Source organism: Vipera berus (assembly GCF_964194415.1).
Source record: "Vipera berus genome assembly, chromosome: 3".
NCBI lineage: Eukaryota > Metazoa > Chordata > Lepidosauria > Squamata > Viperidae > Vipera > Vipera berus.
In genome coordinates, this window is record NC_138204.1 from 165,088,332 (window position 1) to 165,105,983 (window position 17,652).

At 38.4% G+C, this 17,652-nt stretch overlaps 1 protein-coding gene across 5 annotated transcripts in view; it reads right to left on the reverse strand.

The window, feature by feature from the left end:
• ANKRD12 (ankyrin repeat domain 12) overlaps window positions 1–17,652 on the reverse strand; it is a 73,920-nt gene that overhangs the window by 10,401 nt on the left and 45,867 nt on the right. For 4 of the 5 annotated variants that reach the window (XM_081324434.1, XM_081324433.1, XM_081324436.1 and 1 more), the window contains 5 exons: window positions 11,590–11,736; window positions 10,341–10,541; window positions 8,130–8,272; window positions 5,812–5,959; window positions 309–4,867 (listed from right to left, as the gene is read on the reverse strand). In XM_081324434.1, the coding sequence (XP_081180560.1) occupies window positions 309–4,867; window positions 5,812–5,959; window positions 8,130–8,272; window positions 10,341–10,541; window positions 11,590–11,736 (5,198 nt within the window). The remainder of the gene's footprint in view (window positions 1–308; window positions 4,868–5,811; window positions 5,960–8,129; window positions 8,273–10,340; window positions 10,542–11,589; window positions 11,737–17,652) is intronic. The other variant, XM_081324435.1, reaches the window with a different exon arrangement.

The following is a 17,652-nucleotide window of genomic DNA, read 5'->3' on the forward strand; positions in this document are numbered from 1 at the left end:
TTTCTCTTGTATCAAATGTCTGATAAGAAGCCAAGATATCTAACATATAAATCAGTGGTTGTACTATATGCAATTTTTTCATGATGCAGTCAAGAAATCTTTTTTTAATTCCAAATTTGCATAATACACATTTTATATTTGTTGTTGGAGGGAATGTACGAGTGTAACATGATTATGACTGCATATTCTGACTCAGCATATCAGCAAGATAAACACTGATATTGTTAGCTTACAATGAAATGGAGCTTCTAAAGCAAGAGCCAACAATTAATTTAATTCTATAGTAACTCAAATTCCCAGTTACTTACTGTTGGAATGCATATCTTGCTCAGGGGATTGCCATCTAGGAGGTATGATCCATTGAAGGTTACATATTCATCATAATACTGGGGTGCTTGAGGAATAACGCTACATAGTAATTTACGTTTCTCTTCTATTTTCTTTCTTATATGCAAATATTCAAAATACGGATTTGCTCTCTCTGAACTGTATGGCTGAATCTCTTCTAGTTTTAGAGAGTCTACAACAGCTGCCAGAGACTGATGAGTTTTTTCTTTAGCTTGCATTAAAGATGCATTTATTTGAACAGGCTGAGGAACACGTGACAGCTTTCTTTTACGTGGATGATGTGGCTGAGCATCATCTTCCTCAGTTAATCTTATCCGTCCTTTCAAAGAGGCAGATGAGTCAAAATCTCTTTCTGAGATCTGGGAGCAACCAGAAAGATTCTGCTTACTCTGATTAGCAAGGATATTTGCTCTATTCCTTGTAATTCTTTGAGGAATTTCATAGTGATGTGCTTTAGGATCTTCTACTGCTTCTTCCAATTCTAATTTAATACTTGGACTATATTTATGTACTTCATGTCCAGTTAACTGTGAATGGCTTTCCAAATTAGGCGGTAGGTACTGTTGCCTTTCTTCCATTGAATTGTTTTCTGCACTGTCCATATTAAAAAAATTTCTATTGTACTCATTTGTAATTCCTTTCAGCGTTCTACCATTTAGATCTTGAAGATCTAGGTCATTTTTATTACCAGCCATATGGGATGAACAGATGTCAATGGAATGGGGTTTTTCACCTTGGAACTGAATATCAATTACACTATTATCAAGCTCCTCAGCTTGTGACGTTTTATAAATAAGCTTGCTTACTGCAGATGAACCTGCACTGGAGTGTAAACGAGGATCATTTGCAACAAAATCCTTTTCAAAATTTTGTGGAATATCTTTAGTAATATTTTCAGGATAAACTGTGATAAGCATATCTGCTTTTTTGTTGTTTGACAAGAAAACATTTTTTTCTATCTTTTTTTTGCTGGCAGCATCTATGTCTAAGATCGAATTGCTAGGTTGAATGGAACTTTGTGGGTTCTTAATCAGAAGTTCTTGGCTGTTTGTATCTGACACAGCTACATGCTTTGACATATAAATTGTATCTGTGCTTGGCTGAATCTGAGAAGGGCAACATGACTGAACAGACAAAAATTCTGCCATTTCCTGGGATGTAGGATTTGATACATTTTCAGCATGATGATAAAAAGATTCAGAACTCTTCTGCTCTTTCATAGTTTTATTTTCAAAATTAGTTATGGTTGAGACATGTGTTGCGTCAAGCTCACAGCCTGAATAATTTGAACAGGAACACTCACTATTTAATGAAATAAATCTATCCAAAGGCACATCCCATGTTTTACTTGATGGAGTTGTATTATTACGTTCTAAATAAGTATGACTTTCTCCTGATGAGCTTGAAGGAGCGTTTTTACCAACTGCATCTAACGCATTAAGTTTATGAACAGATCTACTCGGGGATAAAGTGGAACCGGAATACAAGCTGGTCAGTCCATTCTGGGAATCCTTTTCAAGCAAATTGCAACATTCATGTTTAGGAAAAGAATTATAACTTTGAACTGAGAGCAAAGTACTGTGGCTACTTTCTTCTGATACTCGGGACTGTTTTGTATTTTCATAAACAGCTGGCATACTGCATCTTCGCACTTCTACAACTGGTCTGCAATCATTTATAACAAATTTTACATCTTCAACTGATGCTGATCTAATATAAGCTGGAGGAAGTCTGTTTAAAGTAGATGCTTTATTGCGCTCTGGCAACTCTGACAAACTATCATTCTCATAGTTTGCAGGTGACTTGGCACTAGGCAGAAATGGTGAATGTGAAAAAGACATTTGAGAATCAGATCCTTCAAGCATAAAATCTGAATCATACTCAACAACAGGTCTTGGAGGAGTTACTGTAGCATGGCAAGAATCCTCTGAGCTAGCAATTGAAATCATGGATATTGATCTGGAGGTTAGTCCAATTTTTTCACTTTCTGATCTAGGAGACCTACTTAAGCTACTGTCCAATGCTAGAGATGGTTTTCCAATAGAATTTTTTATATCAACTGACTGTGATCTACTGCTGGTAGCATCTTTTAGCTGCTTATCTTTCCCAGAAGCATCTGATAACTCCGAGCTTTTTGAACGACTCAGTTCTTTGTTCTTTGATTCAGAATATTTTATTTTATCCTTATCTTTTATTTTATTAAGTTCAGTACAGGATCGATTCTTTAATCTTTCTTTTTCCTTCTGTTTTATTTTTTCTTTGTGTTTTCTATGCCATTGTTCAATTTCCAGATCTTTAAGACTAAGCATTCTTTCAAAGCTTGTCTGCATCAAGTCATCATTTAATAACCTCTTTTCTTTAGGTCGAGTGTCTTTAGAAACTGGTAATGGTTTAGATTTAAGTTTTTCAGTTTCAGGTTTTAATTTAGGTACATTATTTTGCTGCATTTTATCTTTATATTTGTCGCGCTCTTTGTATCTGTCAATGTCTTTATCTTTTTTATCCTTCTCTCTTCCATCAGGAGTTTTTAGCAATTCATCCTTTGGCTTCTCTTTTAAGAATAAAGTTTTTTCACTACTGCATTTTTTCTCTTCTGCTGTTTGCTTCATGTTTGTAATTACTGAACTATCACGTTCTTTTGACTTCTCTTTTTTTTCCATTTCTTTTTCTTTGTTTCTACCCTTTTCCATTTTTGAATATTCACTGTCCTTTTCGGAACTCTTGCATTTCTTATCACTGCTGGGTTTTTCTTTAGACTCCGAAAAGAATCTATCATTTTTTTCTTTATCATGCTTCTTTTCAAATCTTTCTTTGATTTTTTCTTTGTCCTCGAGCTTTTTAATAGTATTGAAGCTTTTTAACTTATCATGCTCTTTATTTGTTTTTTCTACCTGTTGAAAATATACCTTTTCCTTTTCTTTTGTTTTTTCATTATTTTCAAGAGAATCTAATTTATCCTTTTCTGATTTGTGTTCACATTTTACTTTTTTCTCTTTATCTGTATTTTTTCTTTCTGTTTTTTCAATAGAAGAGTTCCGCTTTTCATTCTTTTCTCTATGATCCTTTTTTTCTTGTTTATCAATGTCTTCCTTCTCTATGACAGTTATGTTTGTTGACATATCCCTAACACCTAAACAGAATAAATCTGGTTCTTTATCAAGAAACATGCTGTGCTCTTTTGTTTTCTCTTCCTTGTCATTTTCTTTTTTAGTTTTTTCTCTTTCTTTTTCTTCTCTAAAATTTTTATCTTTTTGAAAGCTTCTCTCTTTCACATACTTGTCTTCTTTAATTAAGATCTTTTCCAATTTAGATTTCTTCTCTGACATTTGAGGGTCATGCTCTACAGTTGACATATCTTCTGTCTCATCACTTTTGAAAAAATTTTCTTTCCAAAATTCTCTATCAAACTCAATATTCCTCTGGACATCCTTGGAATTTTCCTTATGCTTGTATCTTTCTTTCTCTCCATCCTGTTCCTTTTTGTGCTTATCCCGTTCCTTTTCTTTATGCTTCAATTTATGCTTTTTAAGCATTTTCCCCTCCTTGTCACTCTTCTTCATCATAGTGTCAGAATTTTCAAAGATTGGACTGTTATCTTCATCTTTAAGTTTAGGACTGGATTTCTCACTAAATTCTAAAATAAATTCTTTCTGATGCTTACTTTTGTCTCTGTTCTTGTAAGACTTATTACTAGAATTTTCTAAAAGAAAATCAGTATCTGTATTATGGTCATATCGAATTAATTCAGATTGTGAAGTTGCTTCTGACCCTTCTGGAGATAAACAAATTTTAACATTTTCTTGTTTAAGTGTTGAAGACTGTTTTTCATTAATGCCACATGGATGTTTAGGGGATCTACTAGGAGTAATATGGAGTAAGGATAAAGAAGAATCCTCCTTTGGGCTAAATGTTTTTCGGAAATTATCGTCTTCTTTGCTTTTGTCTAATGATTCTAATAGAGAAACACCCAAGTTTGTCAATCTGGAATGATCTTTTTCCTGTTTTAATTGCTGATTCTCTTTGTTTTTGCTTTGATTTTTTAGTTTTCTTTTAACTTTTCCTTTTTGCTTATATTCATTATAAACATATTCTTTTTTAATCTTTGCATCAGAATTTGAAATTTCTGTAACAGTACATGAAGGAGATACTATTTTTTTGTCTTGAAGAATGTCTTCATCTGAACTTTCAGAACTTGAATACAGGACTCTGGAAGGTTTCTGTTTTTTATTTTTAAATGATTTTGGAAATGATAGTTTTTCCTGTGTAAGAAATAAGTTACTTTGTTCTGTTTCAGACATATCTTCTTTTCTCAGATCTTTCCGAGGAATATGTCTATCATCTATCATTTTCTTAACTTCTTCTTCATCATCATCTTTAAATTCATATTCATCAAGAGCAGATGAAAGAGGTGTCTTATTAGAAACATGTTTGTTGTCATTAGCTAGAGATTCTTTCTCTGTCTCAGAATCTATATTGCCTTCAATGCTGGAAGGATTTACAGATGGTGCTTCATCAAGATCTAGAATAGAAAAAAATGTTGCTGTTGTGTTCATTTCTTTGCTATTAATGGCAATAAAATTTTAGATATTTGTCATGTATTTTCATTAGCTCAAATTATTGTAGTATAAATTAGACAGAAGTAAATATGAAATGTGCTACTTTAAGAAAAATTAACTTTATAATAAAACACTGTTATATTTAACATGGAATAATAGTAATTTGATAGAGAATTCCAGGGATAAACTGTAATTCAAAAAACCAATTATATTGTTATTTAGGACTTTCAATTCATTTTACTCACTATGAACATTTTAATCTAGTTATGTTGTTTCTTCTTATGATGCATAATTTGTTGCATTTATGTTCTTTTTTCCCCTTACCATGGATGTCTTATTGTGTTTTATGCTTTTTCAGGCCACACGTTTAAATGACAGGTATATACAATAATAACAATGATAATTCTATATATACACTAAAAATATAAACAAACATCAGAAATAGCTGAAACAACAGAAGGCCCAAAAAGATTTTTATTGCACTATCATTCTCTTACTCTAATATCCTGGAATAATTATGTATTTTGCAAAATTAAAATATATCTTCTTACTTCTGTATGTGTCAAGAAGGATACTTTTTGAAGACACTTGAAATAATCAAGCAACCTATTTTATCCATTCCTATTACGGTACTAAACACATAATCTACATTTTAATTAATTTAATGGATTAACAAAATATTTCCGAAGTTCATATTTACAATGTTTATTAATATATTCTACTTATATACTTCAATTTATCAAGTCAAATTCCCTGAGTTAACTTAAAATTTGCGAGTCCTTTGATACCAAAATTTAGCAACAAAGAACCCATTCGCATACCCCTACTTGTGCTAGTATTTTGAAATATTACACAATTTAAACATAGTATATACAAACACAGATAATTTAACATCATTTTTTCTGACCTGAACAGCTATCTTCATCATCAGAAATAGGAACTTCTCTTTTCAGTAATAGTTCCAGTTCTTCTGTTTCTGCTACATCTACAGGTCTTTCTCCATGTTTATTGGCTTGGAATGGATTACCACCATGTCGGAGGAGCAACTTTACAATCTGAAATATTAGATTCATTGCAACTGAAAGCCCCATTTTAAAAAAGTTTGATCAAGAAATAAACCATTGAAAATGAAAGGGAAAGAAGACACAGAATATTTTCAAACATGGGATAATTTTTACAAATGGCTAGAAAAACAGAGTAGAGAGTAGGGATGGAAGTTATGTTAAATATGTGGACCCAGACAACACACTGTTTATTAAGCATTAAAGATTTGTAACTACAAAAATAATAATAAAATATCTATAAAAAAGAAGAAATAAACCTAAAACACTAACCTGTATTTTTAACACTGTTACTCTTGAAAATGCCCCATGTATACTGATCTATCAATAATGGTAGAATAATAGCTATGATCAAAAATGTTGAAATCCTGATACTTCTTAAATGGAAAGTGCCATCTGTGATTACTCTAAAGCAGTTTTTGAAGTTGTAGTAGATATAAAAAGTTTGTAAAAAACCACTGAATATCAGCATACAATGTTTAAGGATTTTTACATAATAACCTTATAATGAAGTTCTGCCAACTAAATAAATATAGGATTTGGCAGAACTTTAAATATTCTATCAAAGCAAATATTATATCAAAACATGACATATAAAAGGCTTTGACATTGGGGACTGGAAGCTAAAACATATAACTAATGGTTGCTGGAATTGGGAATGTCTAGTTTAATGAAGAGAAGGACGAAGGGTGACATGATAGTAGTGTTCCAGTATCTCAGGGGATGCCACAAAGAAGAGGGAGTCAAGCTATTCTCCAAAGCACCTGAAGGCAGGACAGGAAGCAACAGATGGAAACTAACCAAAGAGAGAAACTACCTAGAATTAAGGAGAAATTTCTTGACAGTTAGAAAATTAATCAGTGGAACAACCTGCCTCCAGAAGTGGTGAATGCTCCAACATTGGAAGTTTTTAAGAAGAGACTGAACAGCTATTTGTCTGAAATGGTATAGGTTTCCTGCCGGAGCAAGGTCCCTCCAAAGTCCCTTCCAACATCATCATCATCATCATCATCACTACTACTACTATTATTACTATTATTATTGACATGTCATCAAGACAGGTATTTTATCAAAACATGATAGAAGTAGTATTGATGCTTTTGAACTTTAGTGTTGGAAAATACAATAGATAGTTAGGGGGCAAAAAGCAGTAACTGAACAAATCAACCCTGAATTTTTACTTGAGACACAAATGATGGGCTCAAACTATTGTATTTTGGCATATTATATGAAAACCCAACCCTAGAGAAGTCTACAGTACTGGGATAGATGGAAGAAAAAGAAGAAGAAGAAGCAGCAAAGTGGATGGATTTACATACAGTGGCAACGGGTATATTATTGGAGGACCTGAAGGACAGGTTGGGGACAGATTCTCCTGGATAAAATCTATGTGGTTGCTAAGAGTCAACATCAATTTGACCCTTAATGAATTTCCCTTTAGTAGAACTAACTTCCATTCCCTGATTTCCTATAAACTGAGATACCAGACATTGCATACCGAACTGTCTGGGTCTTATGCTTTCCCTTCACAACTTAATAAAAGAACTTTTCCCCTATAAAGGTTCTTGAAACATTGACCTAGGAAGATTGTCTATGGGGATTCTCAGTCATCTAAGTCAAGGGTGTCCCAAAGGTCCTTTTTTTTAAAGGTAACTGGACTTTCTGATTTTTCTTTAAAGCATTTCACTTGTCATTCAAGAAACTTCTTTGGTTCTTCAGAATTGAAGAAGCTTCTTGGATGAGAAGTGAAATGTCTTAAAGAAAAATGAGAAATTTTTTTTTAAAAGCACCTTTGAGACACCTATGACCTAGATGGCTGAGAACACCTATGAAGATTCTGTGTTTCCTTTGCAGGCTTCTTTCTCCAGTGGCTTTATTATTATATATTTTCACAGATAATATTGTTGAGCTATATTGTGTAATTCTCCTTTATTGCCATATATATTATGGTTGTGATTGCATATGCTCTGAATCTCTATGAATAGATACCTTGAAATGCACAGTAAAATAATTGCCATTGTCTTTGCCATGATGCTGATTACAAATTATTCATATCCAAGGGTCTAACTGATAAAATAGGATTTCTTTGTTATATTCTGTTTAGTCAGCTTTATTAAAAATAAACACATATTACGTATTTAATTTTTCCATGATTGATACCTACCTTTCTATGTCCACTGCTTGCAGAATCGTGGAGTGGTGTATCATCATCTAAGCCTTGAGTATTTACATCTGCCCCTGCTGCTATCAAAACCTTAGCAACATCATAATAACCAGCATTACAAGCTTCATGGAGTGGGGTCCAACCTATAACAAAAGGCAGAACATAATTTTAGTTTTAATGTTTTGCCTTTACCAAATTTTCAAAATGCAGATAGTACAAATATATTTTTATAAGTAAGCTACAAGTAATTTTAAAGCCAAAATATTGTTTTGTTTTATACATTGCACATAATACAGTTTATCAGATTTAATATATTGTGTTTTTCCAAATGCAACTTGCTGGAAAATAAAGATACCACAGAGTAAAATTCTTTATATTTAACTGTTCTTGGGAAAAAAGCAATTGATTTTTAAATTACGTATTTTAGAAAAGACTTCCAGAATACATGCCTATTGCTTTATAGAACAATGCTGAAAATGCTCAAAGTATTTTCTAAGTTGCATGAAGTTCCTAATTATTTTTATTCTCTCATTTCTCCCCCACAAATTATTAATTAGATGAGGCACACATTCCTCTTCATTATGAATTTATTATATATTACTGTGTTTCTACCACCCAAAAAATCCAATCCAACTACAACTAGGCATGATCACAATTGTACTGAAAATATTATATTTTTATTTAATTTTGATGTGTCTTATTTTATTAGTTTCAGCTATGGGGCCTGAAGTTTAGATGGTAATTCTGTCAATTCCAGTTTTAAAAAGGAACTATCATTTTCTAATGAAAAGCAATTAGATAGAATCAAGGATGGTTGCAGTTCCTAAATATGATAGAACCAGATTTCCTATGCAAAATAATTAATAATTAATAGTTTTGAAACTTAAGTCTCAAAAGAATATTCTTTGAAAATGTTCAGTTATTCTAAACAGCAACACGTGGTATGTCTTCTGAAATTCTTGTCCAAAAATATGTAATATACAAACAAATTTTGGCCTGAATTCAGACCTTATGCTCAAAAACCCTAGAGAACTGGATCAAAAACAGTAAACATAGTGCAGAAAATGTAGGCAGAAATGTCAGTGGTGTTTTCTTTGAAGTGCTGCTTTACTCAGGCAGCTTTATTTTTGCTTCCATTTTCTATGTGTTTGTTTGTTTACAGATTAATAATTACTAATTTGGGTAATTATTAATTTTGCATAATTTGATGTACTGCTCTTATATGCCTAGTATAGGTAGTCCTCAATTAACAACCACTCATTGAATGATGATTAAAGTTACAACCTAAAATGTCCCAGCACTCCTGCAGTAATGTTTGTAATCTGGACACTTGGCAACCAGCTCGGACTTACAACAGTTGCAGGATCCTGTAGTGACTGCAATTTGTGACCTTCCCTGCCAGCTTCCCACAAGCAAAGTCAGTGGGGAAACTGGCAGGGAAAGTCACAAATTGTTCAGGTAAGTCTCCCCTACCCGTGTACACTCCACAAACCTTGCATCACGCTTCTCCGACAACCCAGGCACCCTCCTCCATCCTCACATACCTGCCATTTTTCTGCCTCCCAGCCTGCTTGCAAGTCCTTGGGGATTGCAACTTCCTGCTGGATTCCCCAGGTGGGTGTTGAAAGCCTATAGTTGCAAGGAGGTGTTTGCTTAATGACCACACTCCTTGCTTGACAATAGCAATAGGGATGCAGGACTTGTTGTCCCTAAGTGATGTGATGTTACCTTTATGAATGCATCACTTGGCAAAGGAAATTCCATTCCTAACTGCTGTCATAACTCAAGGACTACCTGTACCTATTTCACTGCATTTATTAAAAACAAAATATGTTTTCCATTGTTACTCCACTTTTGGGATTGTACTAATGTCACACACTCCCAAACTATTAATACCTAGTGGATCTGGATAAAAATTCTGCCCCATCTAGATTCTATTTGAAAAGAGGGTATCTTTCAGTTGTCAGGTGAAACTCTATAACCAGTTATATCTAGACTGTAGAACTCAAGTGAGAGGTGGGAAGATGACTATTACCCAATTCCCTGCTTTTGAGAAATTCTAAATATTCAAAGTCACTGTTTTTTAGAAACCTGTATTGTAAAGAATCTTACAGTAAATCTGGAATTCAGTTTCATATTCGATAAGGGATCAATAATTTTACTAACTGTAAAATACAAATAGTCTTAAAACTGACTACTCATCAAACTTACCTGCAAAATCTTTCACGTTCACATTTGCACCAAGACTAATTAATTCTTTAACTTGTTTAACATCACCTCTAATGGCAGCTGTATGTAAGGGGGTTTCCCCTCGTTCATTTCTTTTGTTAACTTTATCTTTTTGGCGTGATGAGGAGCTTGGAGTTTTCTTTTGTGTTGTCACTGTTTGTAAAGGGTGATTTAAATTAGGATCTACAAAAACAAAAACAAACTATGTAATCAGTAAAAAAACTGCAAAAATGAATGTTAACAAATTCATTCTTCAGATATGTAAACACATACTGTACTCCTCATTCTTTCTGTACATTCTCTCTCTCTGCCCCCCCCCAGTTTAGTGTAACGATTAAGAATCTACCATTTGTAAACAGACTGATCAGAATAAACTGCATTTTTATTAATACCCGATGGATTAAATTTTTAAGTGTTAGTTTTAAATAAAGCTCCATTTTTTTCAAGATTACTATATTTAACCTAGCCTGACTTGGAGGGGAAATAAATCTGCAAAATAGTATTGCCAAATAAAAAATAAAAATAATTTAATTGCCAAATTAAATATATGAAGCCATGACTTGAAACTACTAGAGATGGTTAATCCACAAGTCAATCCCATGCATGTGTATTCAGAATAAATGTCCCAGTACTGAGTAAAGCTTTTTGTCATGAAGGGTGCCTCAGGATTAATCAATTTACATTGTCAGAGTACAAATGAAGGAATTCAATTTTTAAAATAAAGTTGACTTATTATCCCATTCATCCAAAATCAGGAGTAAATTGCAGTACAGCTCCAATTAAAATCAAAATGTCCTGCTATGTTACCTTACCCTCTACATGCCTTTGATTAGAGAGTTATATACAAATGGAAAGGGATGCAGTGGCTCAGTGGGTTAGGACGCTGAGCTCGTCGATCAGAAGGTCGGCAGTTTGGTGGGTCGAATCCCGAGTGCTGCGTAACAGAGTGAGCGCCTGTTACTCGTCCCAGCTTCTGCCAACCTAGCAGTTCGAAAGCACGTAAAAATGCAAGTAGAAAAAAAGGGACCACTCTGGTGGGAAGGTAACAGAATTTCGTGTGCCTCTGGCGTCTAGTCATGCCGGCCACATGATCACGGAGACGTACTCGGACAAGCGCTGGCTCTTCAGCTTTGAAACGGAGATAAGCACCGGCCCCTAGAGTTGGAAACGACTAGCACGCATGTGCGGGGGAACCTTTACCTTTTACCAATGGAAAGAGTTCTGCTATTACCTGGGCTGTTGTCTCTTGCAGTCATCTGCATAAGAAGGGCCATCTGTTTACGTTCTGATAAGGGGTAACCAAAAAGAATGCTAACAGGTGCTGTTTTTTTATTTCCAGCTTCCTTTTTCATTTTCTTCTTTTCTGGGACTTCTTTCTCTGGAAATACCAGTAAACTCATAAGAGCAGCAAAATATTCCAAATTATAACAGATTCTAAATAAAACAAACATATTCAAACTGGGAAAATAATTCCCTAAACCTGTTACATGATTTCTTTATGTTGATGAAAATCCAAGAACATTAAATATTCCCTCTGTCTGAGTCCTGAGTAAATGAGACGTACAAAAAGCACTGGTCATAAATTTTGGAGAGTTAGATTCAAATACATGAAAAGCAACACTTTTTACTCTAGGACACTGATTTAATTTAATTTAATTTAATTTAATAATATTTCTATACCGCCCTTCTCCCTGAGGACTCAGGGCGGTTCACAGGGCAAGAATAAAATACAAAGTTACAAATATTAAAAGGAAATTAAATAATTGCCCGATTTTAAAACAATTGATATGTTACAATTATAAAACCCCAAAGATACAATAATAAAATACAAGAATAAAAAACCCCACCAATCCCCCATCAGGCTAGGCCGGCTTGTGCAAACAAAAACGTCTTCAGATCGCGGCGATTTAGTCAATACATCTAAGCTAAACTATGCATACAAGGCTTATAAAGTGGAAGTGCTAAAAGCACTGTATTTTATTAGCATAAACTCCGAAAAATGGATGTATAGCTGGAAAACTGGTACTGAACTGCTTCCTCATCATTTATAACACACGTATACACACATATATTACAGTATATTATATTGTGAGTGTGTGTCTGTGTGTGCAGATGGATAATATAGTGGTTGGAGCACTGCCTTTGACATGGGAAGCCAGGATTCGAATCTCAGCAGATACCTAAACATACCAATACGTGTCCTTGAGCAAGACCCCTTAACACTTCATCTGCCTACCGTATTTTCCGGCGTATAAGACGACTCGGCGTATAAGACGACCCCCCAACTTTTGAGGTGATTTTAAAGACTTTTCGTCTTATACGCCAGAAAATCGCAGCGCAGGCTGGCGGGAGCCGGCAGGGCAGTCCTGTGCACGCGCGCACTCCCCGGCTGCTCCTTAGCAGCTGGGGAGTGCGCGCGTGTGCAGGACTGCCCTGCCGGCTCCCGCCATACGCCCTTCCCTCTTGAGGCAGCATCGCTCCCTGGCTCCTAAGGAGTCCTCGGGGATGCTGCCTCAAGAGGGAAAAGCGTCGGACGGGAGCCGGCAGGGAAGACCTGCGAGGGTTTGCGAGACAACCAGCAGCTGCCGACCCGAATTATTTCCTGATGAAGACAGAACAAACCCCCGAAGCGGCAACAATGGGCGTTTCTCTTGAAACGACCATAATACAACGGCCAATACCAAGTATGCGCGGGGGGAGGAGAGGAGAGATAAAAAATGGAAGCCGAGCGTTTGTCTAGAGCTTAAAGCTTCTTAGGAAAAGAGGGGAGAGCCTCTCGCCGAGGACACGACGGCAGCGCCCTCTCACCTTCCAGCGTACAGGCATGACTCTTCGCCTGCCTGGAACTAGACGTGGACAGCGAAAACGTGCAAGTCTTCTAAGGGGAGAGAAAAGAAGGTGGTTGCGGTGGAAGCAGAGAAGGACGCAACAACTGTAAACAGAGGCGTTTCCTTGACAAAAAGCCCCGCGGCCTACTTGGCTCCGGCCTTCGGGCGCCTGCGCGAGAAGTCACCAATCAGAGCCTGCACGCTCTGCCTTCGACGCCCCTCTGACTCTTCCCTTTCCAACTGCCGGCAGGCTTACTTGAGCAGGAGCGCTTTCTTTGCTAGCGGGGGAAGAGTAGTCGCGCGTCCGAGGGGAGAGGGAGGGAGGGGTTAATGTTGCTCTCTTCCCTCTTGGAGAGATCTCTATAATCATTGTTGAATTCCTCCTTTGGGTGCTTGTAACTGCTGTAGGAATGTTAGAATTCTACTCACATTCAACACCCCCCCTGCCCCCACAATGGACTTCTTTGATCCATCTGGGGAGATGGTTCTGGGGAGATGGGCACAGCTCTTTCTCCCCACTCTTTCCTAAATTTTAGAGGCACACCACCCCCCCATGAAGGGAAAGGGAAAAAGCGCCTCTCCGCCGCGGCTCCGGGTCCGCGGGCGTGCAGAGGGCGCCGCTCCCTAGCCCCCGCCCCAGGCCAGGCTCCGGGAGAACCTTCAGCACAGGCACGCCCCTCTCGCCTTTGTCCGCCAGCCCGCCTCGCTCCCCGGCCTCTCCCAGCGCCTCTGCCGAGCCACTCGCGCGGGAAGCGCCACTCGGCTTCACGCGGCCCACCCAGCAGTCCCTGGAGAGGCGCACACCACCACCCCCCATGAAGGGAAAGGGAAAAAGCGCCTCTCCACCACGGCTCCGGGTCCGCGGGCGCGCAGAGGGTGCCACTCCCTAGCCCCCGCCCCAGGCCAGGCTCCGGGAGAACCTTCAGCACAGGCCCGCCCCTCTTGCCTTTGTCCGCCAGCCCGCCTCGCTCCCCGGCCTCTCCCAGCGCCTCTGCCGAGCCACTCGCGCGGGAAGCGCCGCTCAGCTTCACGCGGCCCACCCAGCAGTCCCTGGAGAGGCGCACACCACCACCCCACCATGAAGGGAAAGGGAAAAAGCGCCTCTCCGCCGCGGCTCCGGGTCCGCGGGCGTGCAGAGGGCGCCGCTCCCTAGCCCGCGAGTTACCTGCAAAGCTTAGCGTGGGGAGAGCCGCCTGACGCTCCCACCCAGCCGTGTCCCGGAGCCGCGCCGGCTTTGCAAGAAAGTACGCTCGACTGATTTGTTTTTTTTCCGGCGTATAAGACGACCCGGCGTATAAGACGACCCCCCAACTTTTGAGAAGATTTTCAGGGGTTCAAAAGTCGTCTTATACGCCGGAAAATACGGTACCTCAAATATGAGAGCTACACAAACTAGGAAAGTAATGCCAGCACCGATCTCACCTGGGTCAACAAGTTCTGTGTCAGCTGTTGGGGAACCAGGACAATCTGACAATGTGGACTATTGGAACAAACCCTAAATGGATTAGGTAAGAGAACCTTGAATTGATGAATGCTAATTACAACAGTAAATTTAATGAAGGGATATATGAAGAGTATGAGGGAGCTACAGATGGACAAAAGACCTACATCCACACTAAGTGAAAAACAGCTAAATTACCTGATTCTTCAACATTGTAAAGAGAAGCTACTCTCACAACTTGAGAAAGATCAACTACACATACACAAGAAGACCTGGAAGTACAATTAAATATGCAGCCAACAACTGAAGTTGGAACATCACGTTCACCTCCTCCTTTACAGAGCAAAGCAACTAATGTGAGGCATATAATAATAATAGTAACAGTAACAATAATAATAACAATAATAATAATAGAGTTGGAAGGTACCTTGGAGGTCTTCTAATCCAACCCCCTGCTCTGGCAGGAAACCCTATACTAGACAAATGGTTGTCCAGTCTTTTCATGGCTAAAGTAGCTGCAGTCAACCTTCAAGACCAGTCACCAAGGCTCAGTGCAGAAGTACCATCCAGCAGTATGCTAAAAGATGCTAATAAAGCCTTCACTACAATTCCTATGACCACTATAACTCAAACCAATGAACTGATATATGCTACAGCTGCTGTAATGCTGGAGATGCTAGGCTACATGATCAAGAACAGTACACCCCCACACCCCCAGAAAATGAGGTTAATGGCTAAGATCAAGACAACTTAGAGATTAGTCAGCTGGTAGAATTACAGAAAGATGTGAATATTCAAGTTAAGATTTGATCAATGAAAAAATACAAGGTAAACAAAAGTACTGGCTGCCAGATAAGGAAATACACTAGAAAAGCAGCGACCAAGAAGATAAATGTCCTGCTCTGTAAAGTACCATCCAAAGTGTATTCAAAACTGTGGTGCAACAACACAGTAACAGCAGATCTATCAATAGCAGAAACTGAAGAGTATTGGAAGAAGCTATAAGAGAAACAGCAGACACATAACATCAATGAAAAGTGGCGGCAGGATCCAAGAGCAGACAAAATTAATTTCCCAGAAAAGGAATCAGTCACCATCATGGTAACAGACATCCAACAAATAACCACACCTATTGGCTAAACCAGGGGTAGGCAACGTCAGCTCTTTTGACTCATGGACTTCAACTCCCAGAATTCCTGAGCCAGCACAGCTGGCTCAGGAATTCTGGGAATTGAAGTCCACGAATCATAAAAGAGCCGACGTTGCCTACCCCTGGGCTAAACAAAAAATTCAGCAGTACATGAATGCTTAGCAGCACAGATGAACCAACTGCTAGTAGCAGGTTCCTACCCAGGCCAGCTAATACAAGGAAGGACAGTCCTGATAATGAAAGACCCCCACAAGGAAACAGATCCATCAAACTACCAACCAATAACCTGACTTCCCACAATATGGGAAGTCTTATCAAGCCATATGGTACAGGACCATATGGGTCAGTACATAAGCACAGCTCAGAAGGGCATTGGGAACACTACCAGATACTCAAGACACCACATGGTCATAGATCAGTCACACAAGTCTCAAGATCTAAGTAGGAAGATCAATGTGAACACAGCCTGGATTGATTACAGGAAATTCAGTGCTACACCCATGGATCTGTGAATGACTGGAGATATACAAGGACAACAAAACACTAAGGACCTTCCTCAAGAACTTAATGGGACTGTGGAAAACTACACTGGTAGTCAACTCAAGACAGCTCACACGTGATCATCAATTGCAGCATATACCAAGATAATGCACTTTCCCTGCTGCTGTTTTGCACAGGCTTCAACCACTCAGTCAGATAATCACACAGACTGGATATGGATACAAATTCAAGAATGGAACTACCATTAGCCACATCCTCTACATGAATGGCATCAAGCTGTATGCTAAGTGTGACTGAGACATCGACTCATTGATCTAACTGACATGGATCTACAGAGAGGACACTGGGATGTCAACTGGATTGGAGAAATGTGGCTGAAAGATAGTAAAGAAAGGAAAGGTAGTTAATACTGATGGAATGAAAATGCCAGCAAGTCACATAGCAGAAATACAGACCAACTACAAGTACCTTGGTATCCAACTGTATGGATTGTGCTTATGAAGGGGCAGGTGGTGTGATGAATTACAGTGAAATGGCAGTTTTTCAGGAAGGGTGGAGCACATTTCCAGGAAGGGTAGGTGAGACAAGAGACAACGCTTAATCTTGAGCTGGAGGGAGATAGAGGAAGAGAATTACAATAATGACTCACTAGAATATCCCAGGGATATCCGTTAGGGTGAGATAAATTTTTTGGGCTGGGCCTGACCCAAGGGAGAATCACAATGAGGAGGCTAGGAAGAAAACAGTATCTAAATACCACCAAAAGATAAAGCGGGTCTTGAAGAACCAGCTCAATGGGAAGAACAAGATCCACGCTATCAACACGTATGCTTTGCCAGTCATCGATTACCATGCTGGCATAGTGAACTGGCCAAAGGAGGATGTGGAGGCTGCTGGTGTGAAAATCTGGAAACTCCTCACAATGTACAAGGGTTTCCATCCAAAGTCATCCCAGAGACTGTACCCCAGCCAGAAAGAGAGCAGGCGAGGTCTACTGAGTGTCAAAGCAAATGTCTTGGATGAAACCCAGAATATCCAGGAATACTTCAGTAAGATGGCATCCAAAGATGAGCTGCTGAGAGGCAGCAGCAGACATGAGAGAAAAATCAAAGAAAGGAAGTGCCATGGCAAGACAAGACCCTGCATGGGATGAACCATAGATGGATTGTTGAGATGGCAGACATTAGAAAATCCAACCAGTGTCTGGAGAGGGCTGGACCAAACGATAATACCGAGGCACTAATCACAGCACACACAAACAGTACTAAGCACCAGATCCATAGAAGTTAGGAGTTTACCACACCAGACAAGACTTGAAGTGTAGACTATGCAGAAAGGTCTCAAAGACAGTCCAACACATAACAGTAGGCTATA